Source organism: Suncus etruscus, chromosome 5 (genome assembly GCF_024139225.1).
Source record: "Suncus etruscus isolate mSunEtr1 chromosome 5, mSunEtr1.pri.cur, whole genome shotgun sequence".
In the NCBI taxonomy this organism is placed as follows: domain Eukaryota; kingdom Metazoa; phylum Chordata; class Mammalia; order Eulipotyphla; family Soricidae; genus Suncus; species Suncus etruscus.
In genome coordinates this window covers 100,568,095-100,581,966 of record NC_064852.1, presented here as the reverse complement: position 1 = coordinate 100,581,966, position 13,872 = coordinate 100,568,095, and the positions used below count along the sequence as shown (strand labels likewise).

Sequence of the window (13,872 nt, the reverse complement as noted above, 5' to 3'; positions counted from 1 at the left end):
TAATTTCAGCTTTGACTCTCTTAAATCACACTATGACATGCATTTACCAATTTAAATACTCAGTGACATTATGGATAGATGGTTAAAATATATCAACTTTATAAGATATTACTTCAATCTATTAACAAATTTTCATTATATAATTCTAGTAAATACTTTTTTAAAAGAACATGTGTAAATGAGAAAAGGAGAAATACGACATAGACCATAACTATAGCTCCTTTTATGATATTTCTAGGATTGTTTCCTGTTGAAGAACTATTGTTTAGGTGGAAACAAGCCTAAAAGATGAGAAACCAGTTATCCAAAACATTGAAACAGAATTTAATTCTAAATATAAACAAGGGAAAACAAAAACAAAACAGGTTCCATTTTTTTTTCAGACCAGTCTGAATTAGAACTAAAAGTCTCCATGATTGATCGATCACAAAGGCACTTTTTAGTAATTGCCTCTCCTCTTTCTCCAGTTAGCATCTGACTTGGCAAATTTAGGACTAAATGGCATTGCACTATTTTTTTGAAACACAGTTCCATTTTAGGAAAATGCTTGTCTATTTGTAACTATTTTTTATTAGTGGTGACTTGAATAAAAGAAGCCTTTTTTACACATCCAACTGTGCCATGCTTCAGAAAAGACACAACCTATCTAGGTCAGAAAAGCAAGAATTGCGTTATCCACAAGCAATTTTAACTCACTCTGACTCACTGAAGAAATTAAGAAGTTATTTTGATAGGAGTATGTTTTGTTTTGACTACGTATAAAAGAACAAAACATAAATTTGACATGGAGACTTATAAATAAGTTCAACTTTCATGAGTTGCAATGCTCTTTACTAAAATCTTTAGTTGCTCTCATCTTGCTTTTATTTCTTATTTATACTTTTAACATTTAAGGGAGATCTGAAGATAGTAAAGGTTAAATGCAATTAAATCTGACTTTGAATAGCTGCATTTTCCTCAATGTTGTCCAAACAAGCATCATCCTTGGTAGTTTGGACTTTCCTGTCATCATCTATCATATGAATACCTGATATACCTGATGCATTTTTGTCATTTTGTCTCAGACGGTAACTTTTATAAGCACGTTGAATTATAGTTGCTGAAACTGCCTCTTGTTTTCGTTTCAGAGTAGTTGTAATGGGCTCATATGTGATCTTAAAAGGATTGGCTGACATAAACTCTGATTCTATTTCTGAAAGAACTTTTTCCACTTTCCCATCTTGACCCATGACTCGCTTTGTCAAAGCAAGTAAGATATCAAGGCAATGAATTCTGTCCCCAGCAGCCATGGGAAGGTCCATGGCAACCAGCTGGCCCTTGTTTGGTTTTTCTATAGAGAGAGGTGGATCAAGAGCAGCTGCAAAATCTGAAAGCTTGCTAGAGTCTATGTATTGGGTCCTATAAGGATCATATCTCTTCCATACTTTAAAGAATCTTCTAAAATCATCTTCACTCAATGTTCTGGCCTTCTTTTTGTAATCAATATTTAAAAACTCCATAACAAAAACAATGTACATGTTTACAATGATCAACCATGATATGAGAATGTAACTGACAAAATAAATAATCCCAATCAAGGGGTTCACACAATCTCCTCTGACTTGAGTCCCGGGATTTATTTTATCAGGATCACAGTCAGACCAATTACTGTTAAACATTGCATTGAGCATCCCATCCCAGCCAGCAAATATTGTAACTTGGAAAAGGCAGAGCATACTACTGCCAAAAGTCTCAAAATTTGACACATCATTAATTCCAGCTTCCTTTTTAACATACGCAAAATTATACATTCCAAAAATTGCATACACAAACATGACCAGAAAGATGAGAAAACTGATGTTCAACAGTGCAGGGAGAGATAGTAGCAAAGGATGCAGAAGCTGATTTAAAACTTTTGGTCCTCTTGTGGGACGCAGGACGTGGAGAATCCTCGACAAAAGTGCCAGATTCAAAAATCCAAAATACAGACCTATTACATCTGCTGCAAATATACCTAAGGTTAAGAAAAAATAAAATAAGAAAAAGAATCATTTAAATATCTTCAATTTAGAAAAAATGCATGTCATTTGTATTTCATGTTAAGATTGCTTTATTAATACTATCATATAACATTTACTTGATATTGAAAATTTAATATAGATACATATAAATTTTGTTCATGTTTATTATAGCTAGGAAAATCTTCAAGAGGATTCCTTATACCATTATGAGCATATCATAGATCAAATACTTCTATTTTTGAGACTGCAGTTGGATCAAGCAATTTACTTTGATTCCATGTTTGCTATACATGTACTATTTTAATTCAAATACAAATTATATTTTTGTGTCTTTGAAGAGACAGAATAATCCATATTAGAAGCAGACATCTGAACTAATTATACTGTAGAACAGAAAAGTCTATTTGGTAGCTGTAAGAACAAAAATACCTAATATTCAGTAACTTATAGATTATTTTGTTAGTAGTATTTGGACTCTTAGGAACTTGAACATGAACTGAGTAGATGGCATTTTTCTGTCATATGAGAATGAGGGGTAAGAGACATAACTATAACACAAAATGAAAATATAATTTTAAGAAATTCCTATAAAGGTTAGTGCTAGAGAAATAGGACAGGAGGTATGATATAAATGTCTTTGCACTGTCATTCCCAAATGCTTTTTCTTACAATCATTTTTTTATGAGAAAAAAAATTCTGAACTTTGTGGATCATGACATTCAACTGTTAAAAGTACCACTGTTTGTTGGCTCTATGACCTATTTAGTCCCTCTTATTCATATTCACTGGAGATTAGTCTGTAGTTGACTAGTGCACTTTCCATTGCAACGCCCAACATTAACAATACATTCCGGAGATAGAGTCTTAGTCTTTGGTGTTCTTAATTTCAAACTTCATTTTACTTTAGTCATGCACTATTATGGCCAAATGCCAAACCCATCTGAGCTTTAAATTTCCAAACCATTCTCTTTGACTGCGATGCTTCTTCCTTCCTGCTCTCCTATAAGTGACTCTCATTTCAGTTTAGCAGGGCTCTTTGACGTCCCATTCCTTAATTTTCTTCCCCTAATCTCCTCTCCAATATTTAAACTCTTTTCTATCAAGTTGCTAATCCTCATTTATCAGTAATTAATTACATTCCTTCCACTATGAACAGCAAGAATGAAACACAATTGGGCACAGTTTAGTTTTTACACTGAAGATAGAAAATAGTTCTTAACATTCTATAAATGTCCCCAAATTGGGACTATTTACTATCTCACATTATATATAAGTTTATTGTGAGGCAGAAAATAAACTTCTCTATAACTAAAGCACTTGATACTAGATAATAAACTTGGCAACTTCTTTATCCAATACGTTATTATTTAGGTTTTGCTTCTTCTGTATTTTTTTTCTTTCTTTCTTTTTTTTTTTTGCCACACTCGTTTGATGCTCAGAGGTTACTCCTGACTAAGCGCTCAGAAATTGCCCCCGGGTTGGGGGGACCATATGGGACGCCAGGGGATCGAACCTCGGTCCTTCCTTGGCTAGCGCTTGCAAGGCAGCCACCTTACCTCTAGCACCACCTCACCGGCCCCTTCTGTGTTTTTTTCTGAGCCCTAGTTATTGATTAGATATATTCTCACTCTGTTGTGTTGATGTTGTACACTGATTTATCCCTTATCATAAACTTAATAGCACAATATTAAAATGTACTGTTTAAATGCTTGTATTTTTAAGTACATTATAAATTATCTATGATAACATAAATTATACATTTATAAATTATATTTAATAACTTATATAACTATGTATACCTAAATACTTTCATATATGTATAAATAGCATAACATTTATTTAAAGAAGAAAATCAAAGTTATTTGTTAATAAAATACTGGTATTTTTAGAGTAAGAGCAAGTTAGCAACAAAATAATTTCTAAAGCTCTCATGTTATGAAAGTTGTAAATATGCTGTAAAATGGTAAAAGGAAAGAATTATAGTGAGCCTAAAAGTGTCATTTAAAATACAATATATTTTTGAGATGTATTCATAGAAGGATAATTAGCCATTTACATGGTGATACTCTATGTATTTGGCTTAATAAATAGTTTTGAATACCATGTTTGTCAGGTGTATATGTGTGTATTTTTTAATGACAAAATGTGAAGTAATTTGTTGGAAGTAAAAATAGTCCCTGTATATTTTAGTTATGAAGAAACATTATGTCAGGAAACATTTACTATAAATGCTTGCTGAATTAATATTACTATAAATGAAAAGTTGATTAAACAAGATCTTACCTATGAAGGAGAGAATGACTACCATAAAATCAAAAATATTCCATCTACTAGTGAAATAGTAGGATTGGAAAGCGATGATCTTCAGCACACATTCCCCAAAGTATAACAAATTAAAAATTAAGTTAATCCACATTATAGCAGTATCCATTTTTATACTCTGATCATAGCTTTCTGTCATACATATTATTGTGTAGACACAGATAAGAACCATAATAATGATGTTAAAAGCTTGACTTGTTACCAAGTCAAAAATCAAACCTCGAAATTTGTTCTGTGGGGAATAAAAAAGATACAATAATCTTATTAATAAATAAGTACAAACACCAGAACAATAGCATAACAGGTAGGGCATTTGCCTTGCACACGCTGACCCAGGTTCAATCCCCAATATACCACACTGCAACTCCAGCCTGCCAGGAGTGACTTCTGAGCACATAGCCAGGAAAAACCCCTAAGTACCACCAGGTGTGTCCCCAAAACCAAAATAAATAAATAAATAAATAAATAAATAAATAAATAAATAAATAAATAAATAAAGTACCCAGGTCTTTACACACACACATATATATGCACATGTGTATATGTACATGAACATGTCTTTAGATTTATCATTCTCCACCTAGCATAAATAGGAAAATGAATGCCCAAGTTTAAACAAACTAAAACTATTAACTTTAGTTTAGTAAAGCAATAAATATAGCATCAAAATCTTTGTCAGAGAACATATTTAATAATGTTTTTCAAAATAATTTATTTGAAGGGAACACACCCAGCAATGCTCAGAGATCATTCATGGAGAAAGTGGGGGATCATAGAGGATGTAGAGATCAAACCCAGGTCAGCCAATGAAAGTTAAGTACCCTACTCACTGAACTATTGCTCCATCCTACAAAAAGTCATTTATTATAAGACTTTTTTGAAACAAAATCTGGGGGATTGCTTTAAGGACTAGAGTGCATTTGAAGGACTGAGGACTATCCCCTACACTGCATGATTTCCTGAGTATGACCAGGGAATGCCATCAGAAATGCCAAAGACTGCTGGGCCTAAGCAACTACTATGACACTAGGGTGGAGCACCCAGGTACCAGCTCTGTAAGAGTAGTTTATTCTACGTATTCTAGAAGCATTGCAAGGGAGATTTCCCTCTCCCCACCAAAATAAAATTTTATAAACATTTTAATTTCTATGAGAGAATATATACATAGGAGATATTTTTTAAGTTTAAAAACACATAAACAAGCAAGGAAACAAAAAAACTAGATGTTTTCTTACCCGTGGACGAGGTACTGGTTTTTCATAGTCCTCATGAATCAATTTCTTCAATGAACGGTATTGCTTTTTCTGTCCTACTGTTATAAAGATTTGTGAATCTTCCTGGTAAAAGAGAATATATTCAAATCAAATTTAGTCTAAATTCAACCTTTAGAAAATTTGACAATTATTTAATCTTTTTTAAAAGGCTTAACAGCAATGAACTAAATCTTCTTTGAATATATAAGACTTTCTATACAAAAATCTACATAACACACATCTACAATATATACAGGTATGACTGATGATAAGCAATCTCTCTGTGCCTGTTCTTGTGAAAAAATCAACCCACTTTCAAAACTTTATAATGAGATCTGCATTTTGTTAGAGACAAAGCAGAAACAACAAGGGGATATCTGACTTTACTTTAGAAAGGTTAAAGTTGGAAAACTAGAGTTGGTAGAATAGATTTGCTTCATTAATCAGGGAAAAGTAGAATCACTTCTATTTTTATTTAAATGTTTGCATATCACTTTATTTTTCAAATACTATTTTTCACTATTAATGTGTTTACTTCTTCATAGTACCTTCACAGTTCCATCATTCATCATTGATGAATAACTTTAGTTTTGTTTTGTTTTATTTTTTGGTGTTTGGGCCACACCTAGTGGTGCTCAGGGGTTACTTCTGGCTCATCTTGGGTTGACTGCATGCAAGGCAAGTGCCCTATCACTGTGCTATCACTCTGACTCCAACTTCAGTATCTTCTACAAAACAGATACGATATAGAAGAAGTGAGCATTCATATCTTTATATAGGACTTGATACTACCTACAAAATGGCCACAAATTTGATTGCTTGGGGGTTTATCTTTGGTCGCACCCAGATGTGCTTAGTGCTTACTCCTGGCTTTGTGCTCAAGGATCAATCCAGGCAGACTTAGGTGCCAGGGATTGTGGTGCTGGGACTTAAAATCATGTGGTCTGCATTCAAGGCAAGCATAAACTTCTTTACATATTTGTGCAGATGCAGAACAATATTATTTTTTAAATTTTTTTAGCTTTTCTTTAAAGCAGTACCATTATCTCCATTGTTAACTGAAATGGAAATACAGAAAATGAAAATGAAATGGGATACAAGAATGAAAATAATGTGTAACACTCCTACCTATAAGCTTTATTCAGCAAAGTAACTATAGATAGTATTTTAACCACATCAATATTTATAAATATACACAGACACACTAAAAATCTAACATAAATTTAATAATAGAAAACAATATGAACATAATCATTTTAATAGTTTATTTCATTTTGTAGATTGATATAAAAATACATTAAACTTAAATATTAAAAGCAAAATGAGTGACTCTAGTAACTGACATAAAAAGAATAAATATACTTATCTTTATCTTAAGCTTATCGAAATTAGCAACAATAGCACCAGTCAGCATACTCAGAGGGAGAAATAATCCAATAATAATGAAGATAACAAAGTAATAATACATATATATATTATTTTCAAAGAAAGGCTGCATTTCTTCCTATAAAGTTAAATTAAAAAATAAACACAAAATGTCAGAGTACAGATAGTTTATAAGGGTAATGAAAATATTCGACATAATATTATAATGATAAAGACTCATTTGTTCAAGCCTACAGAATACACGTCATTAAGTAAAAACTTTATAGTAATATATTTTTTGTAGTAATATATTTATAGTAATATATTGTGATGCATGAATATAGGATCCTGCTTTGTTGTTATTAATTTTTGGTATTGGTAGAGCGCAAGGCCTGATCCATACACGGCATATTTTCTACTGCTGAGCCACATTCCTGGCTGCTGTAAGTTGATTTCAGGTAAAAAAAAAAATGTAGTTCCAGTGATTGATCCAAATAAGTGAGAAAGTTATACATGTGTTAGCAAAATGATAAAAAGGCATTTCTGAAGCTTCCTATAATATTTTATATTTTTCTGAAATGCTCTAAAATAGTTTTAAATATATATTAGCAAAAAGTAGCAAAATATTGGTGTTGGCTTTTTAAAATATAAAGGTTAATAAAATAATTAGAAGAAACACTAACAATGCTCTAATAATTTGTTAGTGTGCCTGATTTGTTCTTTTATAAAGAAATACCACTACTTTGTTTAAATTAAAAATGTTTTTCATTGGTTTGTAGGTGTTATAAATCCAGTAATAAAATATAGAAAAATAATGTATGATTTCATTTATATATAAAGTCTAGAAACAAAAGCAAAGAAACAAAAGAATCCTAAACTCTTGAATATAAACCAAAAATATGGTTACCAGATGCAAAAGGCGATAAAAGAGGGATATAGAGGAAAATCGTCAAAAGGCAGAAACGTCTATAAATAAGATAAGTAGCTCTAGGGATGTAATATACAGTATGAAATCTATAGCTAACATTGCTATATGATAATTGGAAAGTTCTTAAGTATGTAAATCCTGAGGTGCTGTGTGGTAATTATAAGGAGTAGAGAATATATCTTGCATTCACAAGGCTCTTACACTCTCTATTACTGGGAGCTCTGCCGAGGTTCCATATAAACATCTGAGAGAAAGTATTGACAGTTTTCATTATAAAGATAATTTTATCTTTTGCTTTATTAAAATCTCTAAGGGCACATTCATCCTGACCTAAATAATCTCCAGCACATTACCAGTAGATTACCAAGTACTGCAATTGAGTTTCCTAAAATCATTAAGTGCAGTCCTAGAGGCCTCAATGAACTAGCAAGAGGCCTTGGCAATCCAAAATGTTCAAGTGGAATCTGCTGGCATTGTTGACAGAGTATCAACTGGGAGTGATTCCTGAGCCCCCAAGCATCATTTGAGAGGTGCTCCCCCAGAAGACAAAAAAATCAAAGCAAAATTATCTACATAAAATGATGCTAATTAAACTTAATGAAGCAATCATGTCATAAAATATGTAAATCTAAAAATCAAGCTGTGTACTTTAAAAGTAAAGTGATGGAAGTTAATTTTTCAATAAAAATGATAAAAAAAGAAATATGACAGTTTGAATCTTAATACTGGCTCTAATTTTGTATTATACTTACATCCCTGGAATCAATTGCTGAATTCATAATATCAATCCATCCATTAAATGTTGCCTATAAAAATGCAAGTATTATTTTTATGGAAATTCTTCACAGAAAATGAAGAAAACAACAATTTGTTATTCATATACTAAAATATCAGTAAGTCTGATATTTTCAGTATACTGTATAACTGAGATCTTTACCATTTTCATTATTGCATTTGTGTTGTACTAGCCATTAATAAGTTTTAGTTTAATTAACTTAACATATTTTAAGATATCAGATAAATATAAGGGAGATATAAATGATAAAATAAATTCTAAGCAACCCAATTATAACATTAACTACCATACATGTTCTTTACAAAGGAGGAGATAACAGTAATTCTCATATTGGACTATTGAGGAGCAATCCTCAAATCACTATATAGACCAAAATAATAATAAGGCCCACAAAACAATAAATAACTCAACAAATGCACAGAAATAACTGGATTTTTGGTGCTTTTGAACCAAAGAACTATAACTCAATTAACTATTCAGTTATTATTACAAAAGATTTTTTTTTTTGGTTTTTGGGCCACACCCTGTGAGGCTCAGGGGTTACTCTTGGCTATGCGCTCAGAAGTTGCTCCTGGCTTCTTGGGGGACTATATGGGACGCCGGGGGATCGAACCGCAGTCCGTCCTAGGCTAGCGCAGGCAAGGCAGGCACCTTATCTCCAGCGCCACCGCCCGGCCCCATTACAAAAGATTTTTAACAGTATCTGCTATTTTCTCTGTGAGTCCTATCTTCATTCCCTCTTCCTTCTCTTAACACAGTCAGAATTACATATAACTTTTATCTCCAAATGAGATTTTATAGTAACCAACATAGCATGTATCTACTAACAATATTTAAATATTTTATGACCAGAGCTATTTACTATTCACATGATGTCTTTACATTAAACTACAGTAGAGTGAACAAATAATTTATTTAAAAAAATCAAAAATATACTTACTACTTGAAGCAGTGAAAGAAAACCATTTCCAACATTATCAAAGTTCAGTTTTGCATTCTTCCATGACATTGTCTCATTAAACATAAGGCTTTCACATTGACTTTTATTCATGACATCAGATATAGGATATATTTTCCCATTTTTGGGGTTTATGCATTTATAAAACTTGCCAGCAAATAAGTATACACCCATGATACTAAAAGTCAGCCAAATCATTAGGCAGAACAAAAACACATTCAAAATGGGTAAAGTTGTTTTTAGCAAAGCTCTGATAACCACCTAATATATAAAAAAACAAAAATATAAACACTGATTAAGAAATGTGAAATTATTTTAGTTAAATCAAAAAAATTAATTTAATGTTATAGTGACATTAACTACTACGTTAACTACTTTAAGTAAAAAAATATTCAACTCTGAAAGATCTGTTGACATATGATTTGTAAATTATTTAAATAAAATCTAAATTTCAATAAAAATAAAGATCAAAATACAGATATAGTTAAATTTTTTACACTAAATTCATAAAAGAAGATAGAGCAAATTAGAATGTATATATACTAAGAACCCATTGTGTATGTTTGAGATTATCTAAAAAGCATCTAGGATGAGCTTAGGGATCCTAAACATACAAGGAGAGAGAGAAGAGGTGGTGGGGAAAATCAAAATAGGATCACAAGATGGTACATCAATAAAGCAAGCCAAGAAATTGTCTAAACAAACAACTTATGGGCCTATACGTACCACTCAATCATCAAACCTCCTAAGTGGTATGGCAAGTTTGAGAACTGTCTATTACCTCAACTTTAAAACAGCAATACTCTGTAAAAACTATTTCTTAAACTTGTGTCTTTAATATTATAAACAGTTTTTCAATAATTATTCTTTTTTGGGGGGGGATCACATCCGGATGCACTCAGGGGCTATTTCTGGCTCTTCACTCAGAAATCGCCTCCAGCAGGCTCAGGGGACCATATGGGATGCTGGGATTAGAACCACGGTCCTTCTGCATGCAAGGCAAACGTCTTACCGCTGTGATATCTCTCTGGCCCTTCAATAATTATTCTTTTGTTTACAAATTTGGCTAGTTACATATGATTTTTATTATTGTCTCCAATAATTGATCATTGCTAATTTTATAGTTCATCCTAACACTTTACCTCATATTGTAGAGTGGAACTTTAACATGAAATATAAAAAGGAGATTGGTAAATTTGCAATATGTGCTGTGAGAGTTAAAAAACAGTAAATTTATCATAAAATTAAAACCTTTTTAAATTTTCTATCAGTTACATTTTTAATATTTTAGAAAACTAAAATAATCACAAATATCCATGTGAGTAATAATGGCATTTCTTTTTTGTAATATATACATGTCCAACAACACTGTTGAGTTTCTGGCATACAAAATAATGGTTTGACAATTTTATATATTGTAAATTTATCATTACAATGAAGAACAGTAATACATTTGCAAGTATATTTTCTCTCTTCATTATTAGAGTTTCTGCTTTTCTGTATTAGTTTTATTTTGAAAAGCAAATAAAACCTCAAATCTTAATAAGCATAACTAATAAATAGTTTTATATTTTAAAGAATCAGGATAAAAACTTATAGTACTAATGTTGTCAAGAATATAATATAGCAAACAATAAACCTTGTTAATGTGTAAAAATTTAGTGATTCAAACACAAAGTTAAGAATTATTAACATTGTTATACCTTCATTTCTTCAAACTGAGATAGAACTCTGAGTGCCCGAAGGAATTTAATAGAAACAAGTGGTTTGAGATCTTCTCGAGTTTTGCCTATTAAGGTAACACAAAATACCTAGATACATATACACAAAACAAGAGGGAATCTGATTTAATTTCAATAATAATAATAAAAACAACTTATTAAAATTATTTAATTAAAAATACAATAAAGGTATGCAATGGAATATTTGCAAAATATTTAAATATTTTATCATATTTTAATAATCATCTACAGATATGAGAATCTTGCATTAAAATTTATCATATAAAGATAAAACAACAACATTTTTTAATCATAGAAATGTTTGAGATTAAAACATTGACATTACAATGATAAAGGAACAATGCTTCTTTAAATTGTGTGGTATGGGGTAAAGTTTGCCAAACCTGACCGTGCTCAGGGCCTACTCCTTTTCTGTGCTCAGGAACCACTTATACCAATGTTGAGGGGATCATACACAATATCAGGGATCAAGCCACAGTTAGTTGCAGGCAAAGCAAGCACTGTAAATTACATACTATATGTCTGTCCCCTATTATTATTTATTTTTAGGCCTGAACTAAGGATCAAATTTATGATTATTTTATTTTATTTTGGTTTTGGGGTCACCCAGCAGAGTTCAGGGGTTACTCCTGACTCTAAGCTCAGAAATAGCTCCTGGCAGGCTCGGGGGACCATATAGGATGCTGGGATTTGAACCAATATCCTTCTACATGCAAGGCAAATGCCCTACCTCCATGCTATCTCTTTGGCCCTAAATGTATGATTATTTTAAGTAGAGTAATATTATAGTGATAGTTCATCAAAACAAAATTTGTACATCTTTACAGTTGTGCCCTTGTGTAAATGTTAAAATAAAATAGAAAATAGAATTTCAGAGAAAAGGCATCAAGGGATAATTTTTAGAATATATAAATGTATAATTGCTTCAAAGTTAATTATTAGTGTTAATAGAGATTGAACAAAGTAAATAATATTTCTTATTTTCTCTTAATATTTCCTGTATAAATGATCTCCAAATGAAGATGGTATATCTTGTGCTGAAGAAATGGTTTTATAATGTTTTAAAGTGAGTTTTGTTTACATCAACATGGAGGAAAATAGATATATAAGAGCAATGACCAGGAGCTGGAGAGATAGAAGATAGTACAGTAGATAGGACACTTGCCAATAAAGTAACTAACCTGGATTCAATTCCTTTTTTTTTTTTTTTTTTTTTTTTTTTTTTTTTTGGTTTTTGGGCCACACCCGTTTGACGCTCAATGGTTACTCCTGGCTATGTGCTCAGAAGTCGCCCCTGGCTTGGGTGGACCATATGGGACGCCGGGGGATCGAACCGCGGTCCTTCCTTGGCTAGCACTTGCAAGGCAGACACCTTACCTCCAGCGCCACCTACCCGGCCCCTCAATTCCTTTTTTATGGTCCCCTAAGCACAGGTCCAAGAGTAAGCCCTGAGCATCTAAAGAAACAGTGACCAAAAAACAAGATGGTAGGTACCAGATATAGTAGTTTAATTAGAGTAGGAGATTAATTTGTAAGTATAAATTTCAAAGATAGAAATTAAATATTGTTAGTCATTATTTTCAGATTAAATATATTCAATATTACATACTGAATCACTGCATAAATTAAATAGGCTATTATTTTTCACTAAAAATAATACTGTAATTGCTTTAGGTACAATGAATTAGGCAAATTCAGTGAATTAGGTGAATAAGGAGATACTGTACATTTAGAATTGCAATTGGTACAGTGGGTAAAAATGGAAATTTGTGAGAAAAAATGCTGTCCTAATAAAATTTATCTTCTAGTGCTAAATAACAGGCAATTAGCAAAATACAAAAATATATCATCTAATATAATGGCTTTTGGGGAGACAAAGAATGCAAATGAAAGAAAAACATTGGAGTGACTGCAAAGTTTAATGGAGTTGTGACAAGAAACCGAACTTCAACATTTTCACTTAATCAAAGACATAAATGAAGTGAATCAGCAAAAATTCCAAGTGGAAGGAAAAAGAAATGCAAAGTTCTTGAGGTAATGTAAACTTAGCATATCTACACTTCAGAAGCCCAGTGCTCATGGAACAGATGAGGGACTAGGGACTAGGGCTGGGGATAAGGAGAATTTCAAGTTGTAAAACTGCATTATTTAAATATTTGCAGATCATTGATTGTAGCATTTGTATTCATAAAATGTGTTCATTATTAAAGAATTTCAAGAGGAAAAATAACAAAAACAATTTCCATTTTACATTAACTCTGATTGCTCTTCAGAAATAGAATGACTATGTTCAGTGATAGAAGCAGACATGTTCACAAGGAAACTCTTCAGTGACAGTGATGAGAACTTGGGAGGACTTGGATTAGAGCAAATGTGATAATACACGTAATTTTAAATATACACTTTAAAATTGTGGCAAAATAACATAAAGACTTTAAGATGGATGCAGCTTAAGACATTGGGCAACAAAAATATTTGTTTGCAAATATAGATTCATTAGTAAGTATT

The 13,872-nt window shown here is 31.7% G+C and overlaps 1 protein-coding gene across 1 annotated transcript in view; it reads right to left on the bottom strand.

Annotated features, from left to right (window-relative positions):
- Positions 1–594: 594 nt before the first annotated feature.
- Positions 595–13,872, bottom strand: part of SCN7A (sodium voltage-gated channel alpha subunit 7) — an 83,552-nt gene continuing 70,274 nt past the window's right edge. The window contains exons 19-25 of the mRNA XM_049773378.1: positions 11,326–11,433; positions 9,605–9,883; positions 8,621–8,674; positions 6,942–7,079; positions 5,558–5,662; positions 4,284–4,554; positions 595–1,993 (exon numbers count right to left, since the gene is read on the bottom strand). Of these exons, the coding sequence (XP_049629335.1) occupies positions 927–1,993; positions 4,284–4,554; positions 5,558–5,662; positions 6,942–7,079; positions 8,621–8,674; positions 9,605–9,883; positions 11,326–11,433 (2,022 nt within the window). The 3' untranslated portion in view covers positions 595–926. The remainder of the gene's footprint in view (positions 1,994–4,283; positions 4,555–5,557; positions 5,663–6,941; positions 7,080–8,620; positions 8,675–9,604; positions 9,884–11,325; positions 11,434–13,872) is intronic.